The sequence below is a fragment of the Echinops telfairi genome, unplaced genomic scaffold (genome assembly GCF_000313985.2).
Source record: "Echinops telfairi isolate 266 unplaced genomic scaffold, ASM31398v2 ScPeMD7_7416;HRSCAF=8454, whole genome shotgun sequence".
In the NCBI taxonomy this organism is placed as follows: Eukaryota; Metazoa; Chordata; class Mammalia; order Afrosoricida; family Tenrecidae; genus Echinops; species Echinops telfairi.
In genome coordinates this window covers 1,204,344-1,220,087 of record NW_022111316.1, presented here as the reverse complement: position 1 = coordinate 1,220,087, position 15,744 = coordinate 1,204,344, and the positions used below count along the sequence as shown (strand labels likewise).

General features: G+C 55.0%; 1 protein-coding gene across 1 annotated transcript in view; it reads left to right on the top strand.

Moving 5' to 3' along the window:
• ZP1 (zona pellucida glycoprotein 1) overlaps positions 1-6,214 on the top strand; it is a 10,164-nt gene extending 3,950 nt beyond the window's left edge. The window contains exons 4-11 of the mRNA XM_004715036.2: positions 466-653; positions 725-822; positions 3,517-3,644; positions 3,769-3,958; positions 4,042-4,183; positions 5,543-5,624; positions 5,731-5,853; positions 6,040-6,214. Coding sequence (XP_004715093.1) covers positions 466-653; positions 725-822; positions 3,517-3,644; positions 3,769-3,958; positions 4,042-4,183; positions 5,543-5,624; positions 5,731-5,853; positions 6,040-6,182 — 1,094 coding nt within the window. The 3' untranslated portion in view covers positions 6,183-6,214. The remainder of the gene's footprint in view (positions 1-465; positions 654-724; positions 823-3,516; positions 3,645-3,768; positions 3,959-4,041; positions 4,184-5,542; positions 5,625-5,730; positions 5,854-6,039) is intronic.
• Positions 6,215-15,744: the final 9,530 nt, after the last annotated feature.

Genomic DNA, 15,744 nt, shown 5'->3' with positions numbered 1-15,744 from the left:
GGGGGGGGCGCGGTCCCCCAGGGGGTGTCCCCTAGGTGGCATGAATGCTTACATGCTCCACTTCTAACTGGGAGGTGGTAGGTGGAGTCCACACAGGGGCCCCTCAGAATAAAGGCCTGGTGATCTGTGTCTGAGAACCAGTCATGGTAAGCTCTGGGGAACATAGTGTGCTCCAGTGCACGGCGTGCTGTCAGGACCTGGAGTTTGGGCTTTGGATCCAAGAACCTCCTGATTTGGACTGTGAGCACAATCAATGTTGGTTCTATTTCAGCACAGGATTCAGCCCCTCCCTTCTGTGGAACAGGGAAACTGAGTCCTGAGGGTGTGCTCAGACTCTGCACTGCCTGCCTCCCGGTTCCCAGCCCAATGCTTCTACATGGCCTGGCTCTTGCCATCGCCCGGCCTGGCTGAGCAAACCCTCCACCCACAGCCCTGATCGGTCATTTTGACCTGTCCCTGCCACAGCCACTGTCCGGTGCTTCCGAGATGGCCACCTCCTCCTGGTGGTATCCCAAGAAACTGCCTTGGCACACAGAATCACACTAGCCAACACCCACCTGGCCCATGCACCCACCAGCTGTCCCCCGGCCCAGAAGACAGATGCTTTTGTGGTCTTCCGGTTCCCCCTCACCCACTGCGGCACCACTGCCCAGGTAGGCGTGGGGACTGAGGGTGGGACCCGGTACCACCCCAGGGGGCCTCAAGCAGCTGTCTTCTCCCTCAGGTGGTTGGCAGCCAGCTCATCTATGAGAACCAGCTTGTGTCTGGCCTCGAAGTTCAGAGGGGGCCCCGGGGCTCTGTCACGTGGGACAGCACCTTCCAGTGAGTAGGGAGGGGCCCTCCTGGCACCGGCCCAGCTGTGGGCTGGGGTCTGCGGGGCATAGGGGAGCTTGGAAGCAGGCTTTAGACTCAGTCGGCTGGGGTCAAACGAATGCTCTATAACCAGGTCTTAAGCAAACAACACCCCCTCCATCGGGTTGATTCTGAGTTGTGGCAGCCTCAGGGCACAGTGTGGGCATCCGGGGCTGTGACCTCTTGGAAGAGGATCTCCAGGCCTGTCTTCCAAGGCCGCTCTGAGTGGGGTTAGTGATCAAGTTCTTGGTCAAGGAGGATGATGCTGCTGGGTCTGGGGGACGTGAGGCCCCGGGGGGTTTTCCCGCCTGGCACCAGGCTCGGAGGCAGTGGTAGCAGGTCTGAGGGGGTGGGGTTCTACTTATTCCACCAATGAAGATAGCCCAGCTCAGCATCTGAGGGTCTGGGAGGTGAGGGGACCACCCAGGAGACAGGAGATAGCTCACCACCAGGGGGCCTGAGGTGGGGGAGGAGTTGGGGGGAAGAACTACAAGGGGCCAGCTGGCTCAGACCATGTGGTCACCCTAGCAGCCCAGGATGTCAGTGGGTGTCCCTAAGAAAACCTGTGCCTGTCACTCCCGGCTGAGGGTCCCCACTGTCACTGTATAACCAGGAGCCATTTGCTAGACCATAGCCTGTCTCAATAAACCACTGCCGGCAGGTGGATTCAGACTTCAGATTTCAATTTCAATCTCTGGCCTTGCGGTGAGCCGCAGAGCGCTTCAACGGTGGCACCACCAGGGGCTCCTCTGAGGCCCAGGGGTGTGGGAAGTCTGAGTTAGGCAGTGAGCCAAGGCCTGGCTGCTCCCGGCGGGACAGGCTGGTGTCCACACTCAAGTGCTGTTTGCTTTGAAATCTGAAGTCCCTACAGGGCAGGGCTGACAGAACCAGCCTGTTCTAGAGAGTCTTGGATTTTAGGACCGCAGGTGTCAACCAAGGAGCCCTGGTGGTGCTATGGGATGAGCATCGGGCTGCCAATCACAAGGTCAGTGGTTCAAACCCAAACCCACTGCTGCCAGAGAAAGCTACAGCTGGCTGTTCCCATAAAGTCTTACAGTCTCAGAAGCCACACAGACCATCCCTACAGGGTCGCTATGAGCCTGATCAACTCGATGGCGGTGGGTTCAGGTTTGCTTTGGTGTGGGATGCTTGTCAATTCAACGCAGAGCAGATAGCAGGCTGTGCTACGTAACAGCCCCCAGACCCCACCAGTGTTTTGCCTCAGGATTTGGGGCAGTGGTCTGGATTCAAGATGCCAGCAGGGCTCTGTTCTGCCGACACTCTGATTTGTTGACTCATAGCGAGCGACCCCACAGGGCAGAGTAGGGGCTGCCTGGTTAAGTGCAGCACCATCAGCCCAAGGTCGGGGCCCTGTAGGCCCAGCCTCTTTCTCCCATGGGACAAAGAGAAGGCAGACTGCTTCTATAAAGACATAAAACCCAAACCAAGCTCACTAGTTGATTCTGGCAGCGACCCTGCAGCTCAGGGTAGAACTGCCCCTGTGAGGTTCAGAGACTGTAACTCTTCAGGGGACTAGAAAGCCTCGTCTTTCTTCCACAGGGCAGCTGGTGGTTTTGAACTGCCGACCTTGCAGCCCAACCAGTAAAGACCTGCAGCCTCACATATTTGCTGGGGCTTCTACTCTGTCCTACAGGGTTCCTACAAGCTGGAAGCCAATAGGTCCAGCAGACCTTCGCTCATCTCTCTCCGCTTCTGGAAGCCCCAGGGGGCTCCTGGGGAGGAAGCTGCCTGGTCACGTGGCTGTCTTCCCATCTCTCCCACCCTCACCCCTGTAAGGACCCTATACATATTGGCTGAGCATCCATCCTCTTCCTTGTGACCTCATGGTGGAAGTGGGTGATCTCAAAGACCCTCCTCCCAGATGAGGTTGAGTTCATGGGCACCAGGAGTTAGGACTTCAGCATGTCTTTCAGGACAGGGAGGGAGGGTGGGGGCACCTTTTCACGTGTTAGCCTGCAGGCTCAGGCCTCTGTCTGTAGGAGACCTTCCCCCAGGGCACCCGGCCAGGTTCAAACCCAGGGCTCTCACCTCCGAGAGGTAGAGGAGGTGAGGGGTGGGGAGTTCAGGAGGTCACTATGCAGACAATCCCCCACCCCCACCCAAGGAAACTGGCCTGGCACACTGAGGGGCCTACGGTCCTTTGGCTGGAGCGAAGTACCAGATATAGTGGCAAAGTTGCAGCCAGCGGGGCGGTATCTTGGGAGCTCATCCAGCCTGGGGATAAGGGCTATAGAACCCCAGCTCCTGGAACGAGGGTGTTGCCATTTTACAGAGGAGGAAACTGAGGCTGAGGATAACTAACTTAGGCCCATGGCCATCAGATTTGAAAAGATCCAGGCCCAGCACTTCTGATTGTCTGGTCCTGAAGGCTTCAAGCACCAGACCTGGGCAGGCGGCTGAGGGTAGCCACTGCAGACTCCTGCTGGACTTCAACCCCTAAGACAGGGCCTGCCTGGTTCGGCAAACATGGATAGGTGGGCAGAGGCTGGGAGCAGACAAGCTGCCCCTCACCCGCCTTGTCAGCTATGGGAATCCCTGGACGACTACTGCCCTGAGGGGGACATGCTGCTACAGCCACGGAGCCAGCCCTCTGCTCACTGAATCTCAGGGGCCCTGATTCTGAGTTCTGTCCCCATCACCCAGGCTCCACGTCCGCTGTATCTTCAATGTCAGCAACTACTTGCCTGTCCAGGCATCTGTCTTCCGGGCTCCGCCACCTGGCCCTGTGACCCAGGCTGGTCCCCTACGGCTCGAGCTCCGGATCGCCAAGGGTACAAGGCTTACCCCCTTTCCCAGCCCCCCAGCTCTCTCTCCTCTGCCCTGTCTCCCCACTACTTAAGGGCCCTCCACGCCCCCACCCCCCCCTCTGCCCGACTCACGAGCCTCTCCCCGCAGATGAGACATTCAGCTCCTTCTACGAGGAGGAAGACTACCCCATCTGGAAGCTGCTCCGGCAGCCACTGCATGTGGAGGTCCGGCTCCTGCAGAGGGCGGACCCTGGCCTGGTCTTGGTGCTGCACCAGTGCTGGGCCTCGCCCAGCACCAACCCCTTCCAGCAACCACAGTGGCCTGTCCTGTCAGACGGGTGAGGGGCATCAGGCACCCATGGGAGCTCTGTCCCCACTTGCCTGAGACTCAAGAAGAATGCCTGACAACTCTCCTTCCCAGATGTCCTTTCAACGGGGACGGCTACAGAACCGAGATGGTGGCCCTGGAAAAGGCACTGCCCCTACCTTCTCACCGCCAGCGCTTCACGGTGACCACGTTTGCTTTCCTGGACAAGGGCTCCCGCAGGGCCCTCAGGGGACCGGTAAGGAGGCCCCATGCTCCTCTGCTGAGTCCCCATCTGTCACTGAGGATCTCTGTCCAGGGGGGACTGTAGACAAAGCCCCTCCATGGAGGCGTGGCCAAGGGCCCTACAAATGAGTCCTCTGGGGTAGGACCAGAGGCTCTGGTGGCACACTAGGCTAAGCATTGGGCTGCTGACCAAAAGGTATACAGTTCGACCCCACCAGTCTTCAAGTAGGAGAAAGACGAGGATAGATTCACAGCCTTGGAAACCCGTGGAGCAGTTCTGCTGTCCTCATAGGGTCACTGTAGGTCAGAATGTCACCGCAGGGGGGGGGTTGTGTTTGGTGTCTGTGTGGGGGTGAGTGGGTTATGCATTGAACTGCCAACCCCAAGGTCAGCAGTTCAAATCCACCAGTTCCCTCCTTGGGTCCAATCGATCCAAGTGGGTTTGAACTGGCCGACCTTAGCATTAGCAGCCCAGCGCCTCAAGCTGACTGCCATCGAATCAATTCTAGCTCATAGCTACCCCAGAGGACAGAGTAGAGCTGCCCTTTTGTGGAATAGACCGTTTTGTGGGGACAGACAAATTCAGGTTTCTCCTGCAGCGATGACTGGCAGATTCAAACCTCTGACCTCGTGGTTAGCAGCTCTTTTTGAGTGAGATGCGACCCTGCTCTACCAGGGGGTGTGTGTTGGGCGGGGCCTCTCCTCCCCTCTACCCCAGCCCTCCCCAATCCACACAGGTCTTTCTCCTTGGTGTGGCCCAGAAGCCTGGCTTCAAAAAGCAAACCTCACTGCCATCAAGTGCATTCTGACTTAGCAAGCCCATAGAGACAGGGTAGCACTGCCCCTGTAGGTTTCCAAGACTAACTCTTCAAGGAAGTAGAAAGCTTCATCTTACTCCCTCAGAGTGGTTTCAAACTGCTGACCTTGTGGTGAGCAGTCTAACCACCATGTCACCAAGGCCAGAGCTCACGAAGCCTGCCTTGCTGGCGCACAGACAAGTATCCAGAGAGACTTTCCCAGGGCCTGGCCAAGCCCCCTGCCTGAGAACCCCCTCTCTACATCAGGGAGCCAGTGCTAGTCCCCCAGGGGTGTGGCAGCCGGGCAGGCAAAAGTTGGGGCTCGGTAGAGCACAGCCTCCTGCCAGCCCTGCCCTGACTGCAGCCTCAAGGGCTCAGGGAAAGGAGGAAGGGTGCAGAGACCAAGGTGGGAAGCCAAGCAGGGGGGGTCGCAGGCTCAACTCATCTGGGTCAGTGTGCCCTCCCTGGCTGGCCACAATGTATGCTGGGTTCCTGACCTGGGTCCTGGGTCCCAGCCACGATATCCGGCCCCTGTCAGCAGACCAGCCTTGACCCTTATCCTGCCCCTCCCCCAGGTCTACTTCTTCTGCAGCGCATCTGCCTGCCACCCCTCAGGGCTGGATACCTGCTCCCGGACCTGTACCCCTGGGTCTCCCAGTGAGTCTGGGCTGGGGGAGGGGGTGTCCTTTCAAACTCTGGAAGCACCCCTCCATTGGGCATCCCCCAAGTCTGGAGCCCCACAGTCCCCCTCTTCCCTGGGCAGGACAACGGCGACAGTCCTCAGGTGACCACAGGGGCCCTGCTGGGCCTTGGGACATCGTGAGTTCTCCAGGGCCAGTAGGCTTTGAGGATGTTAGTGGGCAGGAGCCTACCGTGGGAGCCACAGGTACGTAGGCTCATATGTCATCCCAAGAGTGCCAACCTGAAGGGGGGTGCTCACTGGGAATGGAGTTTGCCACTTTATGTGCAGGGAGGCAGCCCAGCACTGCCCTGGGTGCCCACAGAAGCCAAACATCAGGGGAGGGGGGAACCCACCAGCCCGGTGATCCCTTAAAGCCCATCTCTCTGGCAGGCTCCCCCAGGGACTCCAGCTCCAGGCTTCTCCTCTGGGTGCCTCTCATGCTGCTGGCCCTTGTGCTGGTTGTCGGGGCTGGAGTCCTCCCAGGCCTGCATCGGACCTGGGCTCCGCAGCAACAGGAAGGCTGCAAAGCATGAATGGGCTCAATAAAGCATTGTTTCCAACCTCCTGGGAGCAGGTGTGGTTCTTACTGATAATGGGACCCGGTACTTCCTGGTCTCAGAATGTGTCCCTGAGGGTTGGCCCTGCACCTTTAGAATGGGGGCCTCAGTGACAAATACTTCATGCCTAACGCTCCCTGGGAAGACCCGAGGGGGACCCCCAAGCTGGAGTGAGAGGGGCCATTTCTGGGCCAGGAATGAGGATGAGTGGACAGCGGGGGTCAGAACCCAGCAGGGACAAACGACCCAGGGAGGCTGCCTGACAGGTGTCATGGAGCAGGGGACCCCAGAGTTCCCAGGCCAAGAGAACTACCCCTGAGTGAAAGGAGCTTTGGGTCACCCCAGCTCTGAGCCTACCAGCTTCCTGCCCCTGAAGGTGGCTGACTAGACCCCAGGTCCCCAGGATGAGTCTGTATAGGGCCAGTCGGCACAGGCTGAGACTGTTGTGGGAAACTAATGTTGTTCCCACAGATTCTCCCCTAACAGCTATGCTGCCTTAAAGTGAGCATATGGTTGACTGTCTCCCTGAAGGAGCAGACATTCTTTGATTATTTCCTCCTGCTGAGGCACCCATCCCCGCCTCATGCCTTCCCCCAATGCAGGCATTCGTTTTCCTTATTTCTGAGCTCAGGGACTTTACTGTGATTACCACCCACCTTGTGATGTATGAATATGCATGTCTTCCCCCAAACAAGACACTATCTCCAGGCTCCCCTCTTTCCCTCTCCCCACTTCCTTCTCCCCCCTTGGCCTCCCTCGCTCACCTTGTCTCACCCATCCCCACGTGGACCACCAAGAGGGGCTGAGGTGAGCATGCTACCATGAAATGTGTCTGACTCCTTTATTTTACTCTATCTCTCTCATGCTCTATGACTTTAATATAATCTTTATGTATTATGGTCATACAATTGTGCCTACCAGACCCATGATTGTCAGGAGACTGACTCCCCTGACAGACCGTGGGCATGGCTTCCGGATGGGCCAGCAACAGAGCCGGCTCTGTTGCTGGCCCATCCGGACCAGTACGACGTGGGTGGTCTTCTCTGTGTTGGCAGCAAAGACCTTTCTGGGCTGATCTGTAGCTTGTTTAGGCTACAGAGTTGGGGGGACGGGGGCAGGGAGCGGGGTGGGGTGTGAGGTTCAGCCTCTCAGCACAAGGATACATGCACGGTGAAGCCCTGAACTTCGCTTCAGACAACTTTCTGGGCTTGGGTACAAGTGGGAGGAAGGGAGCTAGTAAGTCAGACCTGTGCTCGTGACACTGCTGTCCCCTCTCTGGCCTTGGCTAGACCTTGAAGGCTCCTGACTAGACCCTGGGCACCCCCGGGATTCGCCCTGTCCTCATGCGTAGTGGGTGGATATGAGCCTTACTATGCTGACCAGTACTGGAGCAGCCCCCACTCCCGCCTACTGCATCCACACTGCAGCCCCCACTCCCGCCTACTGCATCCTTTGTCTTCAGTGATCAGCTCTCCAGTTGGCTCCTGGCTCACAGTTGGAGGGCTGCCATGCAGTGGATCGCTTAGCATGGCTCTTCCAGCCAGAGCCTTTGCTACACCCAACAAGCCACCCTTGTTTTCCCCATGGGCCTGGGTAAGGGGGGGGTGTGTGTGATAGTTATATCGTCATCGTTTTGTCAATTTGAGAGGATTAAGAGCAAAAGGGTGGAGTCTAGTCTGTCAATTACATCATAGCCAATGAGACCTCTGTGGTCATGGTCTCCTGAGGATTCTGGGAACTCCTGTATTTCCTCCTTGGAGGCAGGAGACTCTCACTCTGTCTCGCTCTCGGTTCACTCCCTGGGAGACATTGCAGCTGACAAGACCCATGGAACTACACTAGTGCCCTGAGCTGGAGAAGCCACGGGGAGACCCCTGCCAGTGCTGAGATGTTTACACCACCACTAGATCCACAAGAATTTCCACCCGTTGGCCTGTGATTGTCCTGTATTTAGCATCATTGTATGTGTTTTGTGAGTCTGAAGAGGAATTTATAGATTTTTATCAGACATATGGGCTAGTGTCGGACTTATGGACTTGATCTGGACTGGGCTGGGATGTGTTCTCAATATTCAATTTCTCTTGCATATCTCTCATACACATATTTGAATGTATGAATTTGTTTCTCTAGAATTTGTTTCTCCAGACTAAGTGGGAGACGCCACTGATGAGATTATAGGATTCAGCTGTGAGTGCTAACAGGGTTCACTGGGACGGCATCCTGCTGGCTATGAAATCAACCATCTCGGCAGCAGGGAGCAGGGAATCTCGCTACCAACAGAAGAGAAGAACTGGGTCTCATCTTTTGGATCCAGTAGGCAGCTGTGACACCAGAGGAACAGCAGCAGCAAGGTGGGCCTCCCAGCACACAGAGCAGTGGGTGCCTCTGGACACCTAATTGGAGTAGCTAGGTTTGCTGACCCAAGGACTGGAGTCTTGTGCATGAGGCCTAGTGAGGAGTGGCATGCCCTTTGGGCATTTAGTGGCAACCCTGTACACTCTTTGCAGCACTGCAGGAGCTGGGCAGTGGCCAGGTCAAGCAGCTGAGGGCCAGAGAGAGGCCTGTGTGTGAGCAGGGCAGAGCAGCAACTGCCCTGACTGAACGACTGTATCCCAGGCATTTCTCTCTAACCAGTTAACCTCCCTACAGGGCCCTCAATCATGTGTATGGTCTGTAAGTTCTGTGAGCTGAAAAGCAGAGAGAGCCATGAGTGACCAAGAAGAACCCCATTCCCCAGAGAACAGCAACAAGTGCCTGGTCCTGGGTCATCCCCATGCCTGGCTGTGGATGGAATGTGATCGGCTGATGCTTGAGAGTAGATCATTGGGCTTTCTTCCTGGTCTGTCTTAGCCTTGGAGCTCTGCTGGAACCGCTTCTGCATCACAGCCTCACAGCCATGCACAGAACTTTGGCTGATGGATGGGGAATGGCTACAGGTAAAGCGCCCTAACTGGGAATCCCACCCCGTCTCTCCCAGAATGGAAGGTGAGGGTTCCTCCCCTGAGTCTCCTTAGTCTCACTTCATCTTCAGGGTCCAGGGACCCCCAGAGCCAGACTGCCTGACTTATACCCCTGGCTTTGCCTCTTATATCAAGCGTGTTAGTGAACTGTCGTGAGCCTCAGTTTCCCCATCTGTAAAATGGAGGCGGGACGGGTTTACGCCTTTCCCCACAGGTGTGTTGGATTAAATGAATCAATGCCGGGGATAGGACGTGACCGCTGGCTCTTTCTGAGTGCTATTTGCTACTAAGTAGTATTTCTCTTCCCCCTGTCCCAAATCACAGACAGACTCCTCTCCCCCTTGGGTAGGAAGTTGACGGCCGAGATGGGAGATAAAGGAGACTGCTGCCTTCAAGCTTATCTCGGCTAGAAGGAGCCTCATGGGACGCACAGACAGAAGGGTCCAGACATTTGCTGTGAAGGAAGGTTAGGTTATTAACGGCCCTTCTCTGTTCCTCAGTCTTCCCATCTGCAGCTAGGGATGCCCGCTCTGCGCTTTTAGGCCTGCACGCGGCCTATGGGATAGATGATTCAGTCAGTATGAAGTGTGCATGCCTAGTTCAAGGCAAGGCGTTGGAGAAGCCGGGCTGACCAGCCGTTGGGGCCCCAATTCCGGCTCCATCCAGCATCTCCCCTTCCTCCTTAGCGCGACATCCTCGGAGCCCAGGCTAGAGCAGCGGTTCTCAACCTGTGGGTTGCAACCCCTTTGGGGGTCGGATGACCTTTTACAGGGATCACCCGATTCATCTCAGTAGCAAAATGACAGTGCTGAAGTAGCTACGAAAATAATTTTCTGGTTGGGGGGTCACCACCACATGAGGACCTGTATGAAGAGTCATGGACTTAGGGAGGTGGAGAACCCCTGGGCTGGACATTTCACAAGTAGGAGAGGGTGGCCCTGTGGCAGTCCACGACGCTGTTTCAGCAGAGCAGCGCTCTGTTGTCAGATGCCGCCAAGTGGGGTCTGACGCATAGTCACCCCGTGCACAACAGAAAGAAACTCTGCCCGGTGCTGTGCCAGCCTCACCATCGTTAACGTTGAGTCCAGGGCTGCAGCTGCTGTGTCTATCCATCCCCTTGAGGGGCCTTCTCTTTCTCCCCGACCCTCTTGCTTCGCCAACGGTCCATAGGGTTCTCAGGGGACCACCTAGCCTTCACTAGCCTGTTCTTAGTCTGGAAGCTCCGCTGAAACCTGATTTCCTTGGGTGACCCCACTGGCCTTTGAAATACCGGTGACGTAGCTCCCAGAATCCCAGCAGCACCCCAGGACGGCAAACCGACATGACAGGCAAGTGGTAGAAACTATTGAAGTCATGCGATGTAACCAACTTTTAAAACTACTGGAATCACACGACCTAATCAATTGTTAAGTTTTATTGGCATTCAATCCGCATGTCACACAATACAGTAATTCAATCCTACCAGGAAGCGTTGTGCAATGATCACCACATTCGATTCTAGAACATTTTCTTCCTCGCACTTATTGTCATTCGTGTAATGACTTCTTTTTTTCTAATTGTGGCAAAAAAAAATATGCACAGCAGAACACTCCCCAGTTCCTCAACTTCTATACGTATATTCCATTGCCATTGATGATACTCTTCGTGTTGTACAACCATTATTGATATCCTTTTCCAAATTATTCCAGCACCATGAACATAAACTCAGTGGCCCCTGTGATAGGTAGGTTGATTGTGCCAACCTGGCCAATAGGAACATGTGGGATTAAATCAGGTTGCAGTTTGATTGGAGGGCAAAGAGATAAGTGGTTCTTCAAGGCCTGTCCCCATATTCTTGCTCACTGGTGATTGGACCAGCATAGCTGCTGCTTTAGCTAGTTCTCTGCCTCTACCTGTGAGCTGCATCACCTGTGGGCCAAGCCAACCCATGGATCATGGATCGTGTTACTAGGGCTTGAGGCTCCTTCTGAAGCTCCTTTGAGACCTGCTTCGCCACGCTGCTGGTGCACACATTGCTTGAGCTTGAGGCTGGTGGATCCCGTCACCTTTCATTGATTGAGTTTGATATCCCATCCAGGCCTGCTTTTTTGCTAAGCTCCTGAGCTATTGACCCTTGCTGACCCACCCTGCTGTCACTGTCTTTGGGAGAAGACTCTGCATTCCTTGTCTGAGGGAGGACTGTGCTGTCTGTTTCCTTGACCTTGGACCCAGCAAGGTGAGTTGAAGGACTTCCAGTATATTAACTGTTTCATGGAAGTGCATTGAACTGAGCCCTCTGTACTGCTGTGTGGACTAATTAACTGTTATACTTCTTCTCACTGTATAAACCTATCCATATATATAAAATCATAAGTGTTCTGGTTTTGTTTCTTTAGAGAACCCTGCCTATCACACCCCCTAAGCAACAACTCACCTAACCAATTTTTCTCAATGTCTTGTAACACAAAGGTGGACCTCTCTGCCCTCCCAGCCATCCCTAACAGAGGCCTTATCCTATGTATCGTACTGTTCTTTTGATGCAGACAGTCTACTGCCAAGGATAACAAACATGATTACAATCACGTAATTTTCTGGTGGCTGTTTACAGAGGGACTCCTTCTGTTGAACTTCCAGGTCAAAAATCCAGGCCCCTGACAATGATCAGGTCCCGGGAGAGTTTGTGTCCCACAGCCTTGCCATCGCAGACTGATGTCCCTCTAAATCTTTGCCTGTCTGAGCATCACAAGACCAATCGTATTGCTCTTTTAAGACGGGCCTCTGAAGGAGAGGCCCAAGCTCCTGTGGGCTATTTATCGCTTAGCAAATAGCCTCTTCTGGTCTTCATCTGGGTCTTGTCTATGCAGAACAGGGATAGAGCACCGTCCCAGACGTCCTTGTGACTTGGTCCTTGCTTGTTCTTTGGGGATCACGTAACAGCGAGCATCTCTCACATTTTTATCTTCAACTGGAGAACCCTGCCATCCTGGGTGCCTTCCAGCTGTTCCGAGAGGGCAGCCCCGGCCCGTCCAGCACCACCTTCCTGAAGGCTGCTTGATGGGCCCATTTACTTTCCCATGAGAATCCTGAGTGGCAAGGCAAGTGTCACAGGGGTAGACAGGTACGTGACTTTTGCTAGTTAGCATGATCGTATTGATATTGGAATTGGACCACAGTTTTGCGGGCTCTTCTGCCTCAAAGGATGATGTTTGCAATGACAAAAGTAAAACTGATAGAACAGGGAGGCTAGTCGCAGGACCAGTCTGTGTGCTCTGGGCGGAAACGGCGTTATTACAATCTAGCCCTCATTTTACCCAATCTAAAAACATCTTTATCCCCCTCCCCTCCCCTGATAGCACGTCTTGGTGCGAGCAGATACCTGAGGCCTGGGTTGAGCTTCACCAGAGCCGATGGCGATGATAACCGACCACGTTTGCAGAAAGCCAAGTGCTCAGGAGGTGGTTTCTCTTCCTGTCCTCTGGCTGCAGCTGACTCCAGGGCAGGGGGATGTAAGACTGAAGGGGAAGCAACCCCCCTCCCCATGGACCTCGCTCCTCAGACTTACACGATGCATGGAGATCAAATCAATTCTGCGGTATTTTGTCTTTTTAAAAAAAAAAAAAGCCAAAAAGATACTTCCCTGCGAGTTACTCCACTTCCTGTCTTTATTCGTTGTTCTAACTGTTGGGTTCATGTCCAACTCTCCCTTTAGATGATAAACTCTGAAAGCAGAGAATGTCTTTGGTGATATCTTCTCTCCCAAGTGTCTGATACTTGTGTGTGTTGGCTTCTTTAGTCTACAGAGTAAACTCCCGTTTTCCAGCCCCGAGTGTCTTCACAGTTGGTTTCTTGATGGGGGTGTGCAACACCTGAGGGTAGCATGTCCACTCACCTGGCTTTCCTGCTACTCCCCCTGCCCTGCCCCCACGCCCCAAATTCTGAGCTTTGCTTCTGGGCAGGCGCTGCCCTCTGGGGCGCCTGCTGATCGAGGGCTCTAAGTGCATTTCCCACAGGGGCTATTGACCACTGTATAGGCTGGTGGTAAGGCTGACAGTTGGTCCAAGTTTGGGTCCTGTCCCAGGTTCGGGGGGCCGCAGGGAAAGTGAATTATTTCATGTGACTCTCCTAGTCCAAGCTCCCATAACCCCCACCAAACGACCTCTACCCGCCTGGGTGGGTTGGGTAAGAAGGTGGTGGGGGGTAAGTCACTGGTCCAATTCATCTGCGAGCAATTGCTGGCAGGCGACATGGTGACCGCCATGCTGCTGGGTCCACAAGGACCTCTCTGAGAAGCCGGAGGAGGGGATCCCACTGCCAGCAAGAGCCAGCCATGGGGCGCATCGTCTGGAGCCCAGAGCCCTCCTGGATCCAGAAGACAGCTATGACGTCATTGCAGCAGCAGCAGCGGAACCAGGAGGCCGAGGGGTGGACTTCCCAGCCCCCAGAGCAAGTCAAGCTGACTTTGGAGGCAGGCGGCTGGTGTTGCAGCCTATTAACTGAGAGTCACAGTGACTGTGCCCGGAGGGGGTCTGCACTGTCGGGTTCCTGGGTCCTCGGATGTGTGTTTCCTGCTACGGCAGGAGGAGACAAGCTCCCATCGGCCCCGCCTGCAGTCCGTGAGCATTCTGATGGCTCCCTGAGATGTCTGATATTTGGTATTTTGGCGCCGTCTTCACCTTGTGGTTTGGGTGAAAGGGTACAGAGCGAGTTCATTTTCCACCCAATGCGTCAGACAAGTTTTTGTCCCATGGCCTCAGCTGCATTGCACCCCTGCAAAGTCGTTTGTTAACCCTGGGGTTATATCACTCCCTGGGAGCCCCATGGGGTGGGTGGGGAGCAGCTGCATCCGCAGAGATTCTGGGAGATCACACAAATGTTTTTAAGGGTATGAGGTGGGGTGGTGGTGGCCCTACATTAACTTTTTTTCTGAGAAGGGGGCGGGAGGGCAAGTCCATGCGTGAACCTGTGGGGGAAGCTGTTGGGATGTTTTCAATGCTCTCGGACGCTGGTTCACCAGGAAAAATCAAAGCACGAACTCAACCCGGAGAGTGAGCATTAGTTACAGGTCTGCTTCTGAGGTCACGTGCCCTTACCCGGTCTGCTGCTGACCACCTGACTTTCACTGTCCCCGCCCTCGGAGGCTGGCTGGGCATTTGTCCCACTGCCTCCCTCACGCAGCGTCCCCGCCTGCCCGCCCGGTGAACGTCTGCCCTGGGCTGCTCCTGGGCCAGTGTCCAGCAGTGACCTGCTTCTGCTTCCGAATGCTGCCCAGTGCTCCTCAGAGCCACCCACCACCGCATGACACAGCTTCTGTCCTGTGTGTGCTTGCCTCCCTGTCTGGACCATGTTGGTGGGTCCTTCACGCCGTCAAGGCGCGGCTGAGAAGGCCGAAGCAGACCACACTTCATCAACGAGGTGCTGGAGCCTCTCGTGCCACCACGAGCCCCGGCAGTGTCCCCGGAACTCCAGGGCAGCAGGAAGAGGCAGCCGAGGAGCCAGCGTCTGCGCAGGGCATTCCAGGTGCTGCCACCACCTTTTCCGAAGTAAGAACAGAGTCCAAGTCAGTCCCCAAGGAACTGGGACCAAAAGAGAGCCACCCCAGGCAGCACTCAGTCACGACCCGTCCCTCCCTCCTGGCAGCGGTAGGCTGTCAGCAGGTGACCCCCTCTGGTCTTAGTGGGGATGGCATCATCAGCTAGGGTGTTTGACAACCCAGTTGTCACTGGGTAGCCTGGGGATCCCCCTGGGCTCAGGAATGAAATATTTGGGGAAATTGGCTTAACAACACCGCCCCCAAGTGGTATCCTTGGTTCAGTGTTCTAACAGTAACACCCCAAAACACCATACCAACTCACCCTGTAGGACAAGGTAGAATGGGCCCTGTGCGTTTCTGCAGCTGTAAGTTTTCGTGGGAGCAAACAGCCTCGTCTTTCTCCCTCAAGGTGGCTGGTAGGTTTGAACTACTGGCCTGGTGGTGGGCAGCTCAAGGCATACCCACTATGCCACCAGGTGTTGAGAGGCTGTGCACCAAGACGTAGCCGCACTCACTCCACCGTGCAGGGATGGAGTGCAGGTCCCTCAGAGGGACTGAGTTCATGAAGGATGTCGAATGTGGACTGCCACCCAGTCCTTTCTGGACACCGAGGGCAGACTGACTGCTCCCAGGCCTGACGTATGACATGGGTCAGCCTTACAAGCTGGGGCCCAAGAGGGAAGCCCTTTAGAATTCACTAAACCCAGCCCTTCCCTAAGAGGAAACCTGGCAGGCAGCCAAGCTGCTGCTACCCTGTTTCCCCGAAAATAAGACAATGTCTCTTTTTTTTTGGCATCTTCAGGAGCGCTTTGCTTATTTCTCCATGTACAATTGGTGATTAGTTTTCTTTTTTGTTGTTCTAGTAGCTTTTTAAAAATTGTTTTATTAGGGGGTCATACAACTCTTATCACAATCCATACATACATCAATTGTGTAAAGCACATTTTGTACATTAATTGCCCTCATCATTCTCAAAGCATTTCCTCTCCACTTAAGCCCCCGGCATTAGGTCCTCATTTTTCCCCACCCTCCCTGCTCCCCCCTCCCTCATGAGCCCTTGATAATTTAT